Source organism: Dunckerocampus dactyliophorus, chromosome 8 (assembly GCF_027744805.1).
Source record: "Dunckerocampus dactyliophorus isolate RoL2022-P2 chromosome 8, RoL_Ddac_1.1, whole genome shotgun sequence".
Lineage (NCBI taxonomy): Eukaryota > Metazoa > Chordata > Actinopteri > Syngnathiformes > Syngnathidae > Dunckerocampus > Dunckerocampus dactyliophorus.
The window spans coordinates 10,307,711-10,331,878 of record NC_072826.1 but is presented as its reverse complement, the minus strand read 5'-3'; the positions used below and the strand labels follow the sequence as shown (position 1 = coordinate 10,331,878).

General features: G+C 39.5%; 1 protein-coding gene across 3 annotated transcripts in view; it reads right to left on the bottom strand.

Annotated features, from left to right (window-relative positions):
* The window catches only part of cpne5b (copine Vb), a 116,823-nt gene that overhangs the window by 77,151 nt on the left and 15,504 nt on the right, over positions 1-24,168 (bottom strand). For all 3 annotated transcript variants that reach the window (XM_054783870.1, XM_054783869.1, XM_054783871.1), the window contains 2 exons: positions 7,470-7,510; positions 7,080-7,126 (listed from right to left, as the gene is read on the bottom strand). In XM_054783870.1, coding sequence (XP_054639845.1) covers positions 7,080-7,126; positions 7,470-7,510 — 88 coding nt within the window. The remainder of the gene's footprint in view (positions 1-7,079; positions 7,127-7,469; positions 7,511-24,168) is intronic.

The window sequence follows — 24,168 nt, the reverse complement described above, 5'->3', positions numbered from 1 at the left end:
TGTAATTCCTCATTTCATATTTAGAAAGCATAACTTCCTTGGAAATCGGAATCAGGTCTCTTTCAAATGTGTTTGTTAAAAAAGTCCCATATGAATTGGATATCATCATCAAAATAAGCCTATTGATGGCATATGCAGACATGCTCGTCTGCCCAAAAACACCCATTGCAAAAAAAATCAAAAGCATGGAACATTACTTATGGTCTCCATATGGTACCTTAGAGATGCAAAGATCATTCATTCAGGAAAACTAGTACTGACGGGGCCCAGTGGAGTAATGGCGAGGTTACCTGCTTTTAAACCAACAGGTATGTCATTTACTTCCATGTTGTCACTGACCAATGTTGACACTTGTGTTGTGTGTTTTTGTTTGTTTTCATGCATTTTGGCTCCATGCAGGATCTTTTAGCTGTTCAGGAAATATCGTATAAGATTCATTTGAAAATACATGTATATATAAGAAGCTGGATTCAGGCACTGAATCAAATTTGGGCAATTAGTGTAACAAGTTTAAAAATATTGTCCAGGAGAATTCTTGTCTACAATATAAATTAATGCTCAGTGAGGCACGTCGATAGCAGTCCACAAGAACTCTGAATTCTACTCACCATTAGCTGTTTTTGTCCCCTGAGAAAAGTTACAAAGTTATGACCTGGCCTTAATTATCGATTTGTTTCTTTGGGACTAACTGGGGTCATTATTGAGCTGTCAAGGTGTCTGCTTTGGGAAGGAACATTTGGTGATGTTTACCTCGTATTCTCACCAAATGAGGTGGGATTTAAAGGGAGGGGTTAGTAGAGTGGCTCCTCTCCATTAAGAATGATGGCCTTGAAATTGCTTAACAGATGGCAAATATGCAATATCTCGGTCAATGCTCTTAAAGATGGGATACAAAATCCCCTTTTTTACTGTACTATAAGTTTTATATAATACAAAAATGTTATGCAAGTGGTCCTCGAGTCAAGTCGTTCCGACTTTCACCATTTCAAGGTTACGTACGCTCTCCCATAAATGAATTAATTACTTCATTTTGATCACTGAACCAACTTGGTTGAGTACGTGCAGCGGATGAATATGTGCTGCAGCGGCTTGCAGTGCCTCACAAGACGCTACGAGGCGAGGCATCTTGCACGCAGCGGACAGTGTGTGACTCATTGAATAAGATCGCTTATTAATTAACTTTTTGCACTTCATTATGCTTACCAAGCATAAGACAGCCTCTTCTGGTGGATGTGCGTTGAGAAAAAAAAGTCATCACCATGGAAATGACAATAGACATCATCAGAAGCTCTGAGAGTGGAGAAACACCCACCACTGTTGACCACACTTTTTTGGTCTTGGCTGTTCAACCGTGACGTCTATTACTAAGGAAGAAGATTGTATCCTTGACGATGTGAAAGGATCTGCTCTTATGAAAGCGACAGTGATAACTACGCAAGTGTGGTCTTTTTTTTTTTTCTTGTGGTGATTCAGAAAGTGATCCTGTACCTCTACCTCAGGACCTTCTGCAGCTTCTTCTGCCTCTTCTACTTCCTACTCCCAATAAACCACAGGAATAAAAGGAAGTTGTTGTCTTTTTATTACTGTTTCTTTCAACTCTTGTACAGTATTTTGTATTTCATTACTGTATTTTATGTCCTTCACGTGTTCTGTGTACAGTGTGAGTGGCATAATTTAGGTATAGGTCAAATTTAGGTATAGATTCAACATCAACACTTGACTTGCATGACAGTCTGGAAACTCATACATAACTCGAGGACCATTTGGAGAAGGAGTAGTAGTACAGTGTAGCATTATTGTATCTTGTTCTCCATCTTTTTTTCACATGAAATATTGAATACACAACTGTGTTTGAGCCAAACATTCTTTTCCTTGCTTTGTCACAAGGTTATAAGGTATTTGGCATTTCAACAAAAAAGAGCAGCCATAGCGTTGCACACAAACAAATGACAACATACATGTGTTATGTAATTATTAGAGAACTGATTAAGAGGCATACATATTGTCAAATAAATTGTTATACTTATTGTTAAATAAATACCTATTTGAAAACAAATGTATAGTCGTCCCTTGCCACTTTGTGGTACGAATTTCGTAACTTCACATCCATCTTCTATGCCGCTTATATAGACAAACAACCATTCACACTCACATTCATACCTATGGACAATTTAGAGTCACCAATCAACCTAACATGCATGTTTTTGGAATGTGGGAGGAAACCGGATTGGAACCCAGATCTTCCCGATCTCCTGACTGTGTGGCCAACATGCTAATGACTAGGCCACATTTTTTGCCTAAATGAATATAAATGGCTATCCATCTATCTTCTATGCCACTTATCCTCATTAGGGTCACGGGGGTATGCTGGAGGTATGCCCAGCTGACTTTGGGTGAGAGAATGGGTACACCATGGACTGGTCCATAAAAATGAGTAAAAGAACTATAATACAAATATAAGGCATTCAGAGGATGCTTTCAAAAACACCGTGAATGATAAGTAGTATTCTACACTGGTCACTAGGTGTCAGTAATGTTATTGTAATGTTCAATGAGACACACAAGAATCAGACGAGATTGCCAGAACAACAGGCTTTTATTGCAGGTTTCAATGACGTCACAACAGGCACAATAATCCCTAATAAAAACACGGGCTATTGTTGTGGCTATTACCTACGCAAAGCTGAAACTCAACTCTGAACCCCGCACATCATTTCCGCCTCTCATTCAGCTCCCCTGAGGAGAGTACATTCATAACAACACATACAAGCATGAGTCTTATTTATGTCTTAAATGGCTTATTTATTTTTATTACATCTAATCTCTTGGGTAATACGGGCATAAAGGTGACTGTAGAGGTGTTATTTCATGTCTACAGGGGTTCCTATAATGTTAAAAAAATGTTTTTAGAAGGCTGTAAAAAGGTTTTCTATGCCCTGACTACAAACATATTTAATTTATAAATACTGTAAGGAATCCTACTTGGCGGAAATTCACTTATCACGGTCAGGTGGAACCAATTAACTGCGATAAACAAGTGATTACTGTATATACTGTATGTTTGTCATGACCTCATTTAGTTTAGCTGGTAAGAATGGACGGTGAACAATCTCTAAGCTACCCAGACAGTTCCAAGAGGCCCAGAGGTGTTGATGAGACACAGAGCACATGCTTGTGATGAAGCAGGTGATGGCAAAGATGAGTTCCATAATGTGATTTCCCTGCTGAGTGGGAGAGACAATGCCAAGCTCCAGAGTTCATTAGATACCGCTGTGCTGCTGGGGCTGGCTAATGAGAATCTGGCATCAAGTCCCTGACCGACACCGTGACCATGTACACACACATACACACGTTTATGTTTTCATTGCCTTATGGAACACTTGTGTCTAGAGTGGCTTTCTGCTGCAGATAGGTCTCACACACTCAAACCATTACAGACATGGGCGTGATTCCCCCTCCGACTGTTGTCCCGCGCTGGCCTGTGCTCACGCTGAACATTCATTTGTGCTTTGGACAATTTCGTTGTGCCGTAGCTTCTATTCTTCTCCTAGTCATTTATAACTTGTGGAAATAGTGAACATATTAATTAATCACGTGTTCTCGCATGTGAGCGAGGGTCCTATGGGTTTTCACTTCTATTGATTTCTCTTATGAAAGATAGTGGTTTTAGTCGATAGCGCATTAGTCGTTCTTTGAATATCTTTGTGCTTGGCATTGGCCCACCCTTTTCTATCATGCCAGAGCAAGGTGCGGATCAGAGCACTCACACTAACCAAACATGCCGGACTATTCATTGTACTAACTTAAATGACATAACAATATATAAAATGTAACTGTGCAGAGATTTTGAAATGCAACATTAAATGACAAGAATGTAGTTTCCCTCCTATTTGGTTCAGCATTCGCTCCCCTGTAGCTCTTCATTCCTCATCCCTTCATGCCTCATTTTCTCTGCTTTAAATTGTAAATAATTGTTTTTATGGGCCTAGTGGTTAGCATGTTGGCCACACAGTCATGAGATCGGGAAGATCTGGGTTCGAATCTCTGTTGGGCATCTGTGTGGAGTTTGCATGTTCTCCCCGTGCGTGTGTAGGTTTTCTCCGGGTACTCCGGTTTCCTCCCACATTCCAAAAAAAAACATGCCCGACGTCTTGCCCGATGTCGGCTGGGATAGGCTCCAGCACACCCGCGACCCTAGTGAGGATAAGCGGTATAGAAAATGGATGGATGGAAGTAGAAAGTGGTTTGATGGCGCTATCTGCAGGGGAAAAAGAGTGCTGCAACTATGAATCCAGCAGCAGGCAAGCTTAAATGCTGCTTAAACAAGATGTGACGTGTAACTGCATGTTTTGTTAGTCCAATACTGTATAGTGTGTGCCTGTAATCGTTTCTTAATGTGTAAAACTGAATTTAGGAATTTTTAGGGTTTTTAATAGGTGCATCCATTATACGTGGTTTTTCACCATTTGCTTGTCTTGGATGGTAACCCCCGTGAATTGTGGGGATCTACTCTATACAGCGTTATAGTTTTTCTGGTATGTAGCATAAAAAAAAAACATTAAATGTAATGTTCCAGCAATTTTCATTTGAAAACACCACCGTTTCAGGATGGCTGCAGACCTACTTTGTAGAATACCTTTTCACATGGAGAATAGAAAATACATTTCCAATAGCGTTGGAATATTATTTGGTTTGGTTAATTTATATGGATGTATTTCTGAAAGCATCTTCACTTCCACAGTATCTTGTTAGGTTTTCCTTCACATTTAAGTGCATTTCCAGCCACAGAGGTTGTCTGGGTCAATACTAAACGTGTTTCAAGTATGCTGCATCGATAATTTGTGAGCATCTCCGGTGACCCTGGCTGTTTTCACCTGTTCATTTATTTTGCTTTTGTAAATGTGAGCTATTGATTTATACACTGTGTATGGGTCGATAGTAAAAGTAGTAACAATGAAGCCAAGCAAAGGTAATAGGCAACTGTAAAAGGCACTTAGAAACAGCAGAAATTGTCATTTCTGTTAGCAGTAACAAACACAAACCATGTTTTTCTTTAAAATGTAAAATTATACACATCAAAGATGTTTTTTTTTCCTTTTTGTTAGGTTAACTTTTTTGTGACCACAAACCTCACAGCATCCGTGACAGCAGTAAAGGGGTATAAGAGAGTCGTCTCTACCCCTGCCAACAATCTATCTTCTTCCCCATTTGGTCGTTAATAGTGGCATCGTTCCAGATGCAAGGATTTATCTCCACATGTAAATAATGGCCTTAAATGTTTCTATTTTAATGACCGATGCAGTGAAGATCCCAGAGTAAAGCATCATTTGCCTCCTTATTAATTGCGCTGTGAGTGCTGAAAGCCCATGGTGTCTCCCAAGAGCATTTGCTTGTATAAGTATAGGATGAAATGTACTTATAGAACATATACTGTATACGCGTTTAACAAAGACATATGCACTACAGTCTCCAACAGTCGTTCTGCAACATCTGAAGGCCAGCCCACACAGCCATCTGTTCTCACCAACTAAACACACAAGCAGGCGTATGCGGGTCATCTGATGGTATAAATACATATGATACTGTATGTACTTTTTTATAATATTATTTTATGCTACAACCCACACTGGCTTAGGTCTTAGAAAGTATTCATATTCACTTGAATGCATGAAGTTAGTTTTTTTTTTTTTTACTTTTGTAAAGATTCAAAAATTTGGTGAGAGTTTTTTTTTCATATACACTATGATGACACTTCATTGGGTACGCCTGCATAATACAACAATACTCAACAGAAGCCTATACAACAATGACAATGCTGACTTTTGACTGACACCGTCAGAGAGCTATTAATCTAATGTTATGTTTATTATTGTGATAGCACCGCACTGCATCAGAGTGAGAACTGTTTCTGATTGTTTTCTCTTCCCATGCATTTAAATAAGGGTGCCAGTGAAGGGAAATTGGTAGGTGATTGAATGACGGTTCTGTCTGTCACATTCATTACAGCTCAATCACAACAACAAGCCAAAAAATTACTCTACCAAAACCACTTGGAAAACAATGAACCCATCCTTTTTCAGACCACGGAGGCTGTTACTGGACTGGTGACCTGCCTTGCTAATTTATATACTGTAAGACTACTCAATCCCTATTAGAGCACATTCTCATTATTGTAGTATTTAATGAACACGACTTGTGTTCTTCTTTGGTTTGCTGTTATGTCTTGACATTTGATGATGATGACATGTGGAATGTGCCATAACAAATTTTTGTTTGACTAGTTAATCACTTTCACTCGAAATTACAGATTTAATTCAATTTAGTATGTAGTTTACAGTGGTCCCTCGCTCTATCGCGGTTCACCTTTCGCAGATTCACTGTTTTGCGGAATTTATTTTTTTATTACGGCGTATGAACGGTGTTACAGGCCAAGCCTGGCCCTTTAAGAAGAATTGCATTGCAAGTTGATAGTGTCGGTGGCATGTGTTAGCGGTTAAGTTCCACATGGTAGACATGATTTCTTATTGTTTTGTACTGTAGGAAGGGAAAACGGGGGGAAGGCGCTGCCAAAGATGCTAGTTAGGTAAAGACACTAGACTGCACGGAACAATCGCTGAGGGGTTGCAATAGTGATAAGCACAGGCACTCGTTTTTTGTGATCGCCGTTGAAAAGCAAGTATCAGCACATGCCAATTTTGTGATTTTTCACGGAAATCGGCCGATACTGATCGATCGAAGCACTCCTAGTTTTAAGTAAATGATTAATATAGTTAACTGGCATAAAAGTGTAAAAATAATTTTACCGCTAATATTAGTAAAAGAGACAAATTACAAATGATAAAGGCGTAATGAGTTGCATCAAAATGGCGTTGTGTTTGGAGCTAAAGAAAAGGAAAAACACAGAGCTCTTGTGAGACATGCAGGAAGTCCTATGAGCTGTGAAATAGTGTGTGACTAAAGACACACATTTTTTCCTTAAATATAACCCTGTTTCTGAAACGTATGAGCTGCTGCCTTCAACTTTAGAGGTTCCACTGTATTTTCAAGTACTGTAGTGATAAAGAAAGGAAGCCACTTACCTCTCTCCACTGTTTGGTTTCAACACCTTGAGTGTAGAGGACACACACTGTGGAGCAGGACAAAATACGCAGAGAGGAAGACACGAGATTGTGAAACAAAAGACACAGACACAGGAAAAAGTCAGTCATCAATCAGAGGAAGGCTGACTGTAAATGATAAATCAATTTGGGGTGTGTGTGTGTGTGTGCGTGTGTGTGTGTGGCGGTGGTGGTTATCTCCATGACAGTGAACTAACAGCGATGGGATTTAGGGAGGAACAAAGATTTCCCAAATCACAGTGTGGAAGCTGACAAAAACAGACTGGCCAGTAAAGTAGGAAAGAGAGAAATGCAACAATACTGTACTTTTTTAAACTACAGAAGGAGAATGAAAGAGCAGTCACAACTCACATGGGTCTGACTTGGAGAATGTATCTTTATCCAGAAGATTCCTAGAAATGAAGAAGAAAAATCACAGTTACGTCATTACCAAATACTTGTTTTTCATCTATTTCTATCACCTAGTTACAGATTTAAGTAACAATTATATGCTATAATATTCCACCGATACATACAAATATTACAATATGAAACAAGAAAGAGAATGTCTTCAAAAGGGTGAAATCTAAGTACAGTTATCCATTTCATAATCTGGTGCATATGTATAGCACTGTGCACAAACATGCAATTTACTCATTCGCAGATGGCTAATTTGGATTGCTTTCAAGAACTAAGGGCAATTATTGGGTTTGCAATCAGGGACATAATAGCAGTTTGATTATCATCACCTTTTTCTCTACCCTTCAAACACTCATTAACACGTCCTGTGTCGTGACTGTTCGCAATATGTAATGGCACACCTACTGTACACCTTATTAAAGCGGAGTTATTTGTAGTTGTGATATCTGGTCACTGTGTGTGAAGAGAAGCACCTCCACAAGACAAGACAGATAAAACGAAGGGCCTGTAGGCCAAATAGAGTGTGCTTGTCATAGGGCATGTATTATAATTTGACTAAATTCAATACAGCAAATATTAGAGACACTGTGCATGCGCAAATGGCCCCATAATGCTGCTAAATTGCTGCGGTACAGTACAGTCGATATTGTTTCATGACCTATGTAAAGCGATATTAATGCAAAGTATTCACAATTTTCTCTTGATATTATCTTTTTTTTTTCTTGCAATGGGTTGAGCTACACTCTTGAGGTACTGTACCAGTGCAATTGGTAGCCGCAAAAAAGGGTATCAAGAAGTTCAAGTTCCCTTTATAACTTTTGTCAATAAAGCAAAAAATTCGACTGACTTGAAATGTACAGAGTGTAGTACATGACACCATGTCCGATATTTGAATGCATCATAAAAGTCTATCGACAAAATCAGTCTCTCAACCTCTGCCTTGCATTTCTTGTGTCCGAGTAGTGCTTCTATCTCACTTGCTTGACCTTTCCGTAATGCCTGCTGGGAGGCAGTGTGTACACTAAACCCTAGGTTCCCAAAAGTGAGGTATGCGTACGTACAGGGTACGAGAATACTAATTAAAAACCGCTTCACTACATTAGCTGCTTAGACCGCTGCCCCTGCGACCCGATCTCGGATGAGCGGTAGAAGATGGATGGATGGATGGATGGATGTTTAATAATATATCAAAGATGTTTCATTGTGTGGTTTATGTTTTTTAAGTGTGCAGAAATAGTTGATAGGTACAGTACATGACTTCCAGTCAGATGTCTGAAGAGGCGCTGTACGTGACTGTGAAAAGTTTGGGAACCACTGCCCTACACTATTACCCTCCATGCTGTCTTTTGTTGGCTCGCACTCCACACTGACATCAGAGCCACCACTCGAGATGGCAACGCCTGCTACTTTCTGTCGTTCTGCTTTCACTTCCTGTCTTGTTTCATTTGCTCCTGTAGTTACTGTAATCTTGTCCTGTGTTCTTTCATCAGACTCAATCTAGTTTGATGTTTTCTCTACGCTACTGCATTTCTTCCCACTCTGCCTCATTTTTTAAACGTTTAGGCAACAAGTCAAGCAGACAAATACGGATGAAAGCTAAAAAACTTAGGACCTTGAAATGAGTTTGTGTTTAAAGTTAGAAAGGAAATTGATTGAATATCAATATGGGTATTGACATTGGCGCGTGGGTTTTCTCCGGGTACTCCGGCTTCCTCCCACATTCCAAAAACATGCAGGTGAGGTTAATTGGCGACTCTAAATTGCCCATAGGTATGAATGTGAGTGTGAATGGTTGTTTGTCTATGTGTGCCCTGCGATTGGCTGGCGACCAGTCCAGGGTGTACCCCGCCTGTCGCCTGAAGTCAGCTGGGATAGGCTCCAGCATGCCCCCGTGACCCTAATGAGGAAGAAGCGGAATAGAAAATGGATGGTATTGACATTGGGTCTTGCTGCATTTATAATATAATCAACTGCAAAGCCTGAAATCTGTTTGTCATTGTTACATTTATGTTGTTACAAAAGCATCTGGTACATACAACTGTTAATTTGCAACAACAGATTTAAACAGATTATTTTTAATCCAGCGCTGGTCTGATGAATATTGTCTAGAATTAAAATTAAATTAAAAATTAAATTAAATTAAATGAAACATGATAAAGCCAGAGATATCTGTATTTGCGAATGAAATTAATTAAGATCAAGATAAATCAAAAGAAGATGCAATTATTGAGGGACATATGTCTCCTATTGAGCCCGGCATTAAATAGTCTCTGTGCCTGCAAGTGGCCATGATTGGTTTGTTTTGATTTGGTTTAATTTTTTTTGCAATGGAATACATCTCATGAATCATTTCACAGTTCCACATGTCCAAAAGGAGTAGAAAGGAGTAAAGCTTTGGCTTTGGCTCAGTGGAGTTTGAAATTAGAATTATGATCATGATTATGATAATAAACACTGAAATTGATTGTTTTATTTAATTAATCAATCAATCTGTTCCTCATACTTGAACTCAACACTCATCGAACATTTCAATTAATAAAGATAACATGAAAGAGATGGAGCTGTGTCTAAAAATTATACAGACCGAAGAGAGATAATGCAGAAGCCTGACCTTTCATTTAGTTTTGTGTATTTGTGCAGCAGAGTGAAAATACAGGCCACTTTAAAGAAGTAATCCATAATAAATGGATGAAATACCAAAAGCTGAAGGAAGAGGTAGAAAAAAATGTGGAGTGTGAAGGCAACAGTAACCCTACAGTTGGGGGGATGGCTCCAGCTCCAACAGGAAAAACATCTGACATCTCCGCGTCCAGAACTGCACAATACTGAGAACAGATTAGCTTAGCAGAACCCTCAAGCTTACAGTCCTATGGGAGTGGACACGAGCTTGAAAGAGAGAAAACAATATATATAAATATATATACATATATACAGTCATGGAAAAATCATTAGACCACCCTTGTTTCTTCAGTTTATTGGTCGATGCCTGGTACAACTAAAAGTACATTCGTTTGGACAAACATAATGATGATAACAAATATACTGTAGCTCATAAGAGTTTAATTTACGAGCTGATATCTAGCAACTTCCATGGTTTTCTTGATAATAACCAAAATCACTTAAGCTGTTACATGAATAGTTATAGCATTGTACTGCCAAAAAATTTAACTCATCCATCGCAGGGACAAACAATCATTCACCAATTTAGAGTCGCCAATTAACCAAAATGCATGTGTTTGGAATGTGGGAGGAAACCGGAGTAACCGGAAAAAGCCCACACATGTACAGGGAGAACATTCAAACTCCACACAGAGATGCCCAATGGAGATTCAAACCCACATCTGCCCGATCTCCTGACTGTGTGGCCAACATACTAACCACTAGGCCACCGTGCGGCCAAAAAATTTAACTCTTATGAGCTATTTTCGTATTTGTCATCGTTGTATTTGTCCAAACAAAGGTACCTTTAGTTGTATCAGGCATTCAAATGAACACAAAACTGAAGAAACAAGGGTGGTCCAATAATTTTGGAATTATCAGCCCAATATTGACATAAAAATCTGATATCGGCCAACATCGGTATCAGTTGTTTCCCTACATTGAAAGTCGATATGGAGTTTTTAACGTCAACGTTCCAACATCAACATTAACAACATTAACCATGTAGTTAATACTGTTCCTCTCACAAACCAGGGAGGAAGAAATAACTATTTATTTAGCAAGCAGAGTGATGACACAGCTCACCACGAACTTAAGAAAACGCTAAAAGACCCCCATCGAACAGCAAAGTAATAAGTAGACAACACACAACAACAACAGACAAGACACTACCAACGAATAATGCTGAATAATCAACAACTATGTGAGCCCTAAACATGTAACTTAGCAGCCATTTACAGCAACAGTACAGCAAAGCACACTGGGAAACAGGAAGTGCTGTTGTCAAAACCATACACGTAGACGCAGCATCGAGCGCTGAGCCGTAGGTCAACGTCGACGCCATATTGAATGCGGCAAGGCTGCACTGTAAGTGAATACAGATAAATAGACTGGCTGTCGCAGCATGTGGGAACAGAAGAACAGAAGTGCAGTATGAATGAGATTTTTTATTTTTTGAATGAGAAATGTCTGCTTTTAGCCAGTTTTCTGAGTGAAAAGTGTGGACCAAATGAGTGGCTTAACCATGCATGTGGTACTGGCATGGTTTTATTTTGATCGCTGGACTTACCGAATACAGGAAGTGTTACACCGAGTTTGCACGAGTCACGCCGAAGGGACTGGAAGGTGGGTGGGTTTTTTTTTTCGGTTGAGATTTTTTTTTTTATTTTTATTTTTTATTAGGCAAAAGTATATTTATAAAGCAAATGTGGCATCACTTTCAAGTACAGTTCCAGAATGAAATAATACCAGAAGAGGCTGCTGCAAAACAGAAAGGAAATAAAAGTATACATAATTAACAAAATAAATGGTAAAACAGAAAAGAAATGGAAAATGAAATAATAAATTACGTGTTTTCTACAAGATTCCGATCAATTGGATGAGATAGTTCCATGGCTTCTTTTGTTTGAGGTGGACAAAAAACAAAGCTACAATTGGAAATACGCCTTCCTGACCTTTTCAAACCAACTCATATACAAAATACCACAGAATGGAAGTTGCACTACCTCAGATTTTGGACAGGTGTGATACTACAAGTGGGCACATCTGAGGCGCTCACAGAGGTCGATGCTCAGGTTATTTGTGTGTATTCTCTGACACTTGAAAAATTGGCTCAGAGTAGAGCCGCTGCTCCTGGACGCCTCCCTGGTGAGGTGTTCCAGGCATACCCAGCCAGGAGGAGGCCCCGAGGCAGACCAAGGACACACAGGAGGGATTATGTCTCACAGCAAGCCTGGGAACGCCTCAATGTCCTCCCTGTAAAACTGGAAGAGGTGGCCGGGGATTGGGAAGTCAGAACTTCCCTACTGAGACTAATGTCCCCGCGACTCAGACCTGGAAGAAGAAGAAAATGGACGGATGGATGGAAAGATATCCATCTATTTCTGGTTGCTTGTTTTATTTCACTGTACCACTTGGCTGATACTACGTATATGTCCTTAGCTCCATCTGGAGGCTGTAGGCATTATCTCTCTAACGGTGTCTCCCTTATCACTTAAATGAACCATACTTTCAACCATTGACTTCCCAACATTCTGTCGAGCGATACACATTCCAGTGGTCATAAATTGAACATGTGAATACAAGGAAAAAACATCAACACTGTTTTTAATGAAGCTATAATACATAAGACATGGCCGCCGTTTAAGCAGTATTGATATCATTTAGTGGTTCATTGACTCTGCTTATCCTTAACACGCCACTCGACCGAGTATCTTGGTCATCAAATGCATTCTTTATATTTCAAGCTTGCTGTTGTAGTGAAATTGATAGTAAGAAAAGATACAAGCAGCAGTGCATGTGTCTAATCTGATCAAATACGGTGGAACTCGGAATGAAGCAAACTAAACACATCATCCCTGAAGGGATAAAGTAGCGTTATGTTCCTCCTTGTCTCCTTGAGGGAAAGTGTGCAGTGTTTCCCATGCATTCATTTATTTGTGGTGGGCCGCCATTTGTGGTGGCCCGCCACTAATGAATTTTGACCACCACCATTTTGACCACCACATCGAGGTGTGGTGCTACCTATTAACAATTCTCCACATTTATACGAAAACTCTTATTTTGAAACTGATTACTTTGAAAGTGCCACTTTCCGCTTCCGGTTTGTGTGCGTGTGGGTGTGTGTGTGTGTGTGTGTACACGTGTGTCATAATGCTATTCTCTCGACCACTTTGCTTCATTTCTATGATCTTTGATGAGTTTTCCAGCACTATCGAAGTTGTGATATCATTCTACAGTAGTTGGAATGACAGCTGTGTTTATTTAGATTGGCGTGTGTTGCTTTACTGCTATAACATGACCACAGGTTTATAAATGCAACCTCCGCAATACTTAGAATAAGAATAAGAATCATCACTTTCACCCCTGCCGCTGTTAGCTCCAGAAGTATTTGGATAAGGTGAGTTTGCTTTTATACACCACCATATAAAAGCTGAAACAAAAGATGACAGCACGGAGAAGGAAAGGAACAGCTTGTGATCCAAAGCATACCACATCATGTGTCAAACATGGGGAAGGCAGTGGTATGGTATGGGCATGTATGGCTGCTAATGGAATGTGCTCACTGGTGTTTATTGTTGATGTGAACGCTGGCAGAAGTAACAAGATGAATTGCGAGATGTACAGTGCATGGCTGTACTCTTTGATCACATTCACTTTCTTTCCATGGGAAAACCTTCAGCTCGTCAATTTAGAAGATGTCCCTGAGGGTCCATGTGCTCCTTCTGATGTTATGAATAAAATAATAAAGTCAGTTTCTTATCGATCCACATGTTCCTTGATTGGCACAGGAAGATCTGAGAGGATGCACATGGTTGCACACCCAAAGACCAAGTTCATATTGTGTCCATTCAGTGGGTCCCGTACCTTGTTAATGAGTCTAGAAGCCTCTGACAGGAGGAAGCTCTTGTTATAATAAGATATACATTCACACGCTGGCAGTCAACACGTTGTCACGTTTCCACCTCCTGGGGGAGGTGGAAAGCACAACAAAATATTTCATTAACCCAAACTACAAACGGAAACAGCAAACTAGCAAGAGGATCTTATACTGTATATTCAGATTTATATCTGCTGAAATGAGTTCTCATCAAAGTGATTCTTTTATTATCCTGTGTTGAGCGTGGTCCCCACAGCATGTGCCTCACAACACGCCAGCCCCACGTCAACAATGGTCCTGCCCTAAATTCAGAAGCAAACCGTTGTCACCCCAAATGTTACCAAACATGCAATGCTCAACAATGTGCAGAGGCTCAGATACTCCAGGGTTTTACTGAAGAGGTCTGTGGAGTTTCTCAAAAGACTCTTTGATTAGTAAAGTCATTGAGTGTAAAGGTGATTATAGCGAATGCATGCAAGATTGATGCTATAATTCTGACACAATAACATATTTTCAATCCAACCAGTACAGTACACACAGCATTGTAGCCTTCACAAGCAGACAAAAAGACACACAGAACTTGAGGGTGATGAAAGATGAAATAAAAACTGGTGCAACAGGAGGGCCTTAGCCTAACTACCACAATTCCACTATTTTATAAACAATTTAACATGACGCAAGCCTCCCCCAAGTTGTTTGTTACAGTTTTACATTCTATTGCACTTGCTAGACTGTGATGTGGATTGCCAGGCTGCTGCAACAAATATCGCAATGCTCTCCAGCTGGTGCCAGTAGGATAATGAAAAGACTGTTACATTTCACGTTTGCCCTCTGTTTTCAGTCCTCGTTATGGGTGGAGGCGGGACAACTGGGCACCCCTGCTGTTGATTGGCTTTTTGTCTACTTAAATGTTGTTAGTTTGATTGTGTGTAGCTGGGAGATGCCGGTTCTTTCTTCCATGTTCCAAGGAAGCTTTCCCTTGGACTTCTTCTACTTTTTGGATATTGAATAGTTGTCACTTCTTCAAGTAGTATGCCCAGTGGTTTCCCTGCCATCCAGCCTGACTCTCTGCTTTTCTTTGTTTTATAACAGCAAGTTTTCATCATGCCTTTTGCCAGCTAAAGACAACCGAAGCCGGTTCCTGCTACTCCCTCCTTTACTGGCTTTGTTGTACTTGAAGTGATTTATTATTAAAGAGACGATAACTGTTTTTCAGCCTGCCATCTGATGTTCAGACCTACACAGCACGTGACAAAGATTACGGTACATTTAAACAAACTGAACTAGCTTTAAAATCCCCCCCAAAAGCAAACAACAAACACTCAGCCATCATCATAACTACTGGAAAGATGTGTCATCAGATTTGCATGTGGGTATGCTGCAGGGGTTTCACTTATTTCCCAAATGTAAATGACGTCAAAGACTAAGACTAAAGACTAAGAGATCCTAAGCATGCATATAAGAGAATATTATGGTGTGAAGAGAGTAGCAGTGTAAGAGGAAACAGAAACAAGAATATCAGACAAATATGTGACACATAAAAACTGTTTGTGTGTGTGTGTGTGCGTGCGTGTGTGTGCGCGTGTGTGTGTGAGAGAGACAGAAAAAGGAGGTTGAAATGAGAGATACAATAAAAGTCATGCCGGGGAAATAAGATCAGAAGCTAGATGAGAAATAGACGAGAGAAGCAGTGTTACTCTTGCACAAGAAGAAGGAAGCCCCAGTTAGACGGATCCCAACTTAACAGAGTTTATTTATAAACCTCTACCACCAACCCCAATAATTAGACAGATGCCAGTGGCAGTCTTGTGTTGCCTCTCTGACTCGAACTGCTGTGCTCAGCCACTTCAAGCTGAAAAGGAGATTAAAAAAAACATATACCAAGGGATTTTTGCTTCTGTTTGAAGAGGCATCCAAATTGAGATGATGTGATTTTTGGACCTCGAATGAGCATACATTTATTGCAACCAAGCAGAGAAGTTAAACATTTTATGATTCCAAAGGGTCTTCTACCACAAATAGATTATAAATGAAGTGAATTTATATCACACTCTCTCTGCCTTAGTGATACTTGACAGTGCTTCGCAGAATTCGCTTTTACTAAATACAACATAATCCCTCATAAAGCACACCCAGGAAGAGATAATACATGGATAATTCATACGGATAATGGCGGGTGAGAGGTCACACACTGAAGGCGTGTTTCTATGGCTCTGTAGTGGGTGGTGAATGACTCTTGACTGTAAAGCTGAAGAATTACTGTAGCTTGATGTCTTGGGTGCGCACATGTGCAACTCGAGCTTTGTGTGAGGGTTTTATAGGTGTATATGTTTCTGCAGAAAACAAGGAAGCAGATACATACATGTGATCAGACGTTTGCATACACTCATCATGGGTGAAAGTCATATTCATTTGGGGACCTTAAATATTTATTTTAACAGTTTGTACAGGGTGATTGATAATCCTGTCAAGTTATTTTGTACCTGACCTTGGACAGGCTAAGATGATGCTTGAGATGTAGAGAAGGCTTTATCAACTCAATTCCAGTAGATTTTCTTGAGTTTACGATTTAGAGGTTCTTAAAGCAAAAGGAATTTCACCAAAATCAAAATACTACTCAGTCTAAACCATATGTGTCAAACTGCAGGCTACATCTGGCCTGAAAGACCATTTGAAAATCTGCATTGAGCCAGCCCGTATTACGCACGCCAGCAAATAAGGAACCTACTAAAACGTGTCCAGACGTTCACTTTTTTCTGTGTTTCTGTTACAACTACAGTAGCAATAATTTAATGGTAAACGACTAGAAACACCACTTTAACTATTACACCCAGTCTGTACAAAATGACACATTTAAGAGGCATTAGACAGTCAAAAGTGATAATTGTAACTACAACAAAGCATGCTGGCAAAAACCTACTTCTCTGATGCCAGAGATGCAAACTCTTCCGGGTTCTACGAGAAGACTCACCGAAAGTGTTCGACTGATGTTACAGATGTCGCGGATTATGATGTTTTTGTGTGTATATAAGGTTTTGTAAGTTGTAAGATTGATGAGGAGGCGAGTGATCAACAATCACCTTATTGAAAAGAACACCTATGCCAAAAAAACATCCGCAGCTGTTCTTTGCTCATCCAAACAGCCGTCAGGACATATTTATCCACATTTACAGTCTCAAACGCTGATAGATCCTGCTCGGACCGCAACCTAAAGTGGGCTGTGAGTTTTGGTGCCCAGTGTAATTGAGTTTGACCCCGGTCTAAACATTGTTAAATGGTTTGTAAATAACAATCTGTATTTCAAACAGTAAATTTTTACTATTGAATTTACTACAGTCATCCCTTGTTTATAGCGGTTAATTGGTTCCAGACCCGAACACGATAAATGAATTTCCGCAATATGGGATTCAATGTTAATAAATTGAATAATTTCGTAATTAGAGCATAGAAAACGTGTTTATGACTTTCTAAATACGGTTTTTAATCATATTAGAGTCCTGAAGACATGAAATAACACGCCTATAATCTATTATTCATTGTTTACAACACACTCGGGACTCGAGACAGCCACCAGCTAGCGAACTACCAAGCTGCCTAGCTAGCGAGCTAGCCAGTTAGCCTCAAATTTATTTCTTCTAAACTTAAGAAGCCAAAAACCACTTGCACACAGAATGGGAGGAGAACTCAATGCTTTGTGTCATTACTGCAGCTTTGTGACCAAAATACTACATTTCACTTGTACTTCAATATATTTTAAATAATAATAGACCATAGTCTACTATGAAACAGACATTTATTAATTAATACATTTTTGAAAAAACGCATTATAGCGAGGGAGCAATAATTAAACCGTAAAATTGCGAGGGACGACTGTATTGTGAATGTTCTTGCATTTTCTATACCGCTTGTTGTTATTGGGATCATGAGTGAGCTGGAGCCTATCCCAGCTGACTTCAGGTGTGAGGCTGAGTACACCCTCGACTGGTCACCAGTCAATCACAGGGCACATTTAGACAAACAACTGTTCACATTCACACCTATGGACAATAAACCTAACATGAAGTTTTTAGAATGTGGGAGGAAACCAGAGTACCATAAAAAATAAAAAAAACACACACACACATGCCAGAGGAGAATATGCAAACCCCACACAGAGTTGACCCAATGGAGATTCAAGCGCTCAAGCTCTTGACTGTGATATGCTAACCACTAGCCTATGACTTCAATTATTTTTTACAAACAAAAACTGGGTGCACAAGTTTGAATTTATTTGAGATTTTCCAAAATCATAGTCTCCTCTGACCATCAACCTTTTGTCCAGAAGATATCTGGCCGGCCACCCCACTGACCATTGTAGACATTTCAGGTATCAACTTATTGCCATCCCAATGAAAAATATCTGGCTCCGCCACTGCTGGCTTGTCAATGTGGGCAGCTGCAAATTTCATTCAATCTTGATGGTGATTTTGGAGCTGGGGCTTCTCCTTTGGTTGGTACTCACTCAGTTCATGACAATGTAAAACTTGCTCCACTGTGGACAGTGACCTCGGTGTTCCAGCAGTTTTCACTTCACGGTAGGCTTGAACCTTGACATCTCCTTTACTTCAGAAGTACTACTAATCATTTAGATGCTGTGCCGCTCACGAGACAATGAGGAAAAGGTAGCTCTTTCTTTGGCAAGAGCCAGTCACAAGCTATCAATGCACTCACAACAAGCTTGTCAATCCATTGGAAATCGCAAGAGGTCATTACTCAATATAACAGTGTGACAGTGTCATCTTACAAACAACACTGAAGTCATCACACTGTAACTTAACACCTATAATAGCTAAAAAATATGCAAACAAGTATCAATACGAGTTTGCAATGAAAAAAAACCAACTATTTTGAAGTTTTCCCATAATGCATTGCATATGAGCAAAGTATTCATTGGTGCCTGTCGGGGCGCTGCAATGATGTCAGCCTCTGGGCTCCTCTGGCTCCCACTGGTGGACAGAGGCAGTGTTACAGCACCATCCATCCATCCATCCATCCATTTTCTATGCCGCTTGTCCTCCAATTAAATGCTTTGCTCAGACGCAATGCATTATGGGAATTATTTCCAACGGGTTGACAAGCTCGTCGTAAGTTTTTTCATAGCTCATGTTTGGCTCCTGTCAAATAAAAGAGCTGCCTGGTTCTCACGGACTCGTGGCCGCCACAATATGTTTTTTCCTTTAAATTTAGTGGGTGCGGCTTATACACCAAAATGTACGGTATATAAGTTAAGCCTTGTGATCTGGCGCTTTGTAGAAAACAAAACTCAAATGAAATCAAACTAGTGAATTTCCCCGCTGTGGGATAAATAAAGTACAAATACAAATAAAATTAACTTGACCTTCTTGTTAGGGGAGCACCCCACCCACCCCCAGATGCTGGCGTGCTCTCTGTCTTTTATTTTGGCCAGTCATCAATTTTCAGTTTACTAATTACTTTGATTTATCACCAATACCTGCATGTCTTATAACAGATACATACACATAATAATAATCATCATGATGCGCACAACTTGCCCATGTAAGCATTTACAATGCGCATCTTTACAAAGAGGTAAGCTTGCTGACTTTGGTCTCGCTTACTTACTTAAAGGCGCTTTTCAAATCAATTTTGGTGAAGTGTGAAGGTAACACATTCATTGAGAAATGATGTTTTCATTCAGCAGTAAGAAAAAAAGAAAAATGTGTTCCACTCAAGGACATTTAAGCAAGGATGGATAGTAATAAGAAGGCGATCCTCACCCTTCCTCAATGAAAAAGCTGTGCCAGTTCGAGAAAATGAAAGGGGCTGTGTGCATGGTAACAGCGATGACAGAACTGGGTGGGGGATGAACAATCAGGGAGGAGGGAAGAATAAGATAAAAAGAGAAGAGAGAAAAGGGAATGTAAAATACATGTGAGATGAAAAAGGGAACAGATGGGTAAGGATGATTTAAAGGACGCAGTAGTGGAGAAAAGAGACCTATCTTTCTATAGTGGTGATGGAGCAGCGTGAGGGGGTGCTGGGGAAATTTATGCAGCAAAATGATGGATGATATTCAATTTAAAAACACTCAAAAATGATTGCTGCCTCTCAACATATCATTGACTTATTGTCTCTCATATTTGATTAAATATTTGTATACAAAATAGTGACACAAACTAACATGCATCTACAAGAGACTGCCATCCATCTCGGCAGGTATTTCTAATTTTAAAAACATACTTCATCCTCAAACACCTGAGCCCAAACTGTAATGCTGGCATTGCTTTAGTGTCAAATCGATGGCAGGACCAAGCAGGATCGTTCTTCCCACCAGCTGATGAATTATTCAAGCCAGAACTTTCTCTGGGGAGCGTCCAAGTTAGTGTGCCAGACAGACACAGTGAGCTTGCAGGCTGGCATGCAGGCTCAAGATCATCCCATAATTCCCAAAAGGGAAGACTGTGTGGCTGGCCGACACAACAAAGGTCGGATAACAGACAGATGTGCATATTGTATAATTAGGAGACAGGCTAATTACTGATTTGTTATATGAGTAGCATACTTAACTTGCTTGTTGGGTTTTATTATGCCATTTGACTTGTGTTTAATGTTGTTATTATTATATATTTCTTGATTAGTTATACATTGCGATACAACATTAATGTGATATTTTGATAACTGAAAAAGGGGCAGAGATAATAAGACTTGTCTTCTTCTGGTTTGAAGAGTGTTTGGGTTTATGTTATATTGTTTTAATATTGTTTGTTTGTTTGTGTTCTTCTCCCTTGAATGAAATAAAATATCACGATACAGTGACTATGTGCTAAAATATATATATAGGAAAAAACCTGGATGCGCTAAAATATAAATTTAACTGAAGGAAACAGTCTTCTTGCACATTAAGCATACATAACAATAAAATAAATGAACTAAAACAACAAAAATACACTTTTCCAGTCCATTGAAAAGCCGATTTGCGCTCTGAGCTAAAATAAAACGACATGTTCACACAAAGCTCATTATGTACTCATTACAGTACTACAGTTTACACCAAAATCAGCATAATAAAAAATGTAAACTTGACGGGCCTGATGGCTTCCAATGTTACTGGCATGACAAGGAGATCTCACCTGAGATGTTTTCCACACGGCACAGTGGAGGGCGTGCCATCATGATCTGGGGTGCTTTTTCCTTCAATGGAACAATGGAGCTTCAGGTTGTGCAGGGGTGTTAAACGGCGACTGGCTATGTGGAGATGGTGCAGGGGGCATCCCTCATGACTGAAGGCCCTCGTCGGTGTGGTAATGATTGGGTTTTTCAACAGGGCAACGCTTCATTCACAATGCCCGCCTGACAAAGGGCTTCTTCCAGAGGAATAGCATCACTCTTTTGTACTATCCTGTATGTTCCCCTGATTTAAATCCAATTGAGAACATTTGGGAATTGATGGCAAGGGAAGTTTATAAACATGGACATCAGTTCCAGACAGTGGATGCCTTCCGTGAAGCCATCTTCACCACCCGGAGCAACATTCCCCTGGCCTCTTGGAAACACTGGCATCAAGCATGCCCAAACCAATTTTTGAGGTGATTAAGAATACAGCTACTCATGACTGAGTCCTTTTTTGAACATTTTACTTCTATTTGAGTGGGGTTTGGTTTTTTTTTGTTTTTTTTTTAGCTATTGTCTTAAATTTTTGATCAACTGATGAAAGAAAGAACCTCCTGAAAATGTAAATTCTTGCAATTTTTCAACTGGTTTGATGAGTACTATATCATATCGATAATTTGTAAATTAATTGCAACTTTGAAAGTTCAAGTTCAACGTGTCCTTTTCCAGTAGTAATAGCAGCAGAGTATCTCTCCCCTGTGCAAGCGCTGCGTGCATGCATAATTTAAACTTTCCCAAAAATGGCAACTTCTGATGCAACACTTTCCTGAATAATGGTAGATAGACATGCTGTGCCACAAATGCTATACTATGCCACCAGAACACTTTTTATACTCTTGCTTTAATTTCTATATTGCCAAAGATAATGCGGTTAAAAGGTAAGAGGCTATACATTGTACATAAGACTGATGAATAAAAGTCATTGTAGTGTGGCTCACTTTTCTGACTTCCGTGCAGGCAGTGTGGGTTGAGTCCCCGCTCAGTGACAGTGTGAATGTGAGTGTGAATGGTTGTGTGTGTGCCCCCTAAATGACTACCGACCAGTCCGCCTTTTGCCTGAAGTTAGCTGGGATAGGCTCCAGTTTGCTGCAGCCTTGTTCAGAGTAAGCAGTATAAAATTGATACATGAATAAAATGGCAAGGGCTTTTCCAAGATAACCCAAAATCGAACACAAATTATAGAAAATTAACTCTGTGCTTGGGATCTTATGAAATCACACACTCTTCTTTATACAGTATGATTGTAAGATTAAAAGCATAATGCGTGTGATATATATTTGTCTTCCTGGGTGAAAATTACTTTTTTAAAAGTGGGTGCATTCAAAATTTGCAGCTAGAGTGAAGTAAAGTAGGTCGAAGGAGAAGCTGTGAAATTGTCTTATCTGATGCCAAAACTTCTGCCCAATTCCTTCACTATCACACACTCTAGTCTCATTTGTTTTAAATTGAATGTAACATAAGAGTAGATACTGGACCAAAACCAGTAAGTAGATTCTGTCCAATTAGCTAATTATCTTCCAATGTTTTTGCCAAGTGGATTACGATGAGCTGCAGGATAAATATATTAGAAGACAAGGGGTTAACAAAGTGCTGCAAACGGCGTCAAATGACCCATCATAAAAGCCCTACAGTGACAGTTTTTTTTCAAATTAAGTATCAATCTTTTGAGCTGCCACAATACTGTAATCAATGTAAATAAAAATACCTCATGGTAAGGGCTTTTCGCAGCAATTTTAAATGAGATTAATAAAGAGATTAGCTAAATCAATTAATTACAGTTCATAATTAATCTCTCCATTTTTTACATCTCTTGACAGCACTAACAGTATGTTTACATAAAAGAGATATATCCTTATATTTTGCATGTTTCCATGGCAACTATATTAATCCATTATCTAAACCACTTATTCTGAGAGGATAGAGGAGAGCTGGAGACCATCTGAACCAACTTCTGGTGGACTAAACCGAATCAAGTTCCAGCTTGGACAACAATAATGTACCAACCACACCCCCGGTAAAATAGCAGTTTTTTTCTGGTTGTTAAAAAATGATGTCGCAAACATTTCTATTAACATTTTCGCAAAAAATAATGTCAAATGACTACGCTTAACCTTGGCTATATACAGTTATCCTTCATTTATTGCGGTTACCGTAATTGGTCCAAGATCCGAATGTGATAAGTGAATTTCTGCGAGGTAGGATTGCTGGTACAGGGCAAATTTGCCGGCTATATGCTCTTTCCACATATTACCGCTTACACCCCTTTTCAGTGTTCACCAAAAAAACTTTGGCATGGTCCAGCTAGAGCCTCGACCTAAATCTTTTTGAACATTTGAGTTAAAAGGGACTATAGATTGGTTTTGCCCTCACTATCTGATAGATATAAAGCTATTTTTAAGGTAAGAGGGCAAAATATAAAGATGTACATTATGGCATCATGAAATGTCATATCATGGTCTCATTTAATCGGTATTTTCACCGCTGTATCTTTGATATGTGATCAAGCGGGACGTTTTTCAGTTTTGTGTTGATGTGTGCACCACAGACACATGTAATCCTGTCGTTTAATTTGGGGTTTTTTTTACAAAGCACAAGGGTTGCACTTTCAAAATCAGGAGGGTCATAACAAGGCACATCGATGGTTGCCAATATCTTGGTAGCAGCAGGAAAAAGAGCAGCAGATGATTGCTGTCTGTGGGATTCTTCCTCCGAGGATTATGAATCTGTCTAACAGCCCACAATGTCACCCCAGAGAGTGTTGAAATCTCTAATGAACACAAAATATTATATTGCAGTTAAAAATCCTAATAACGTGACGGAAAATAGAGTTGAAAAATACAGAAGGTGCTTGGAATTTCCCAATGCATGGAACATCTGAGAAAGAATTTACAGCTTTATTTACAACAACAGTTTGATTGATTTGAAACATAGCCGCAACAATGA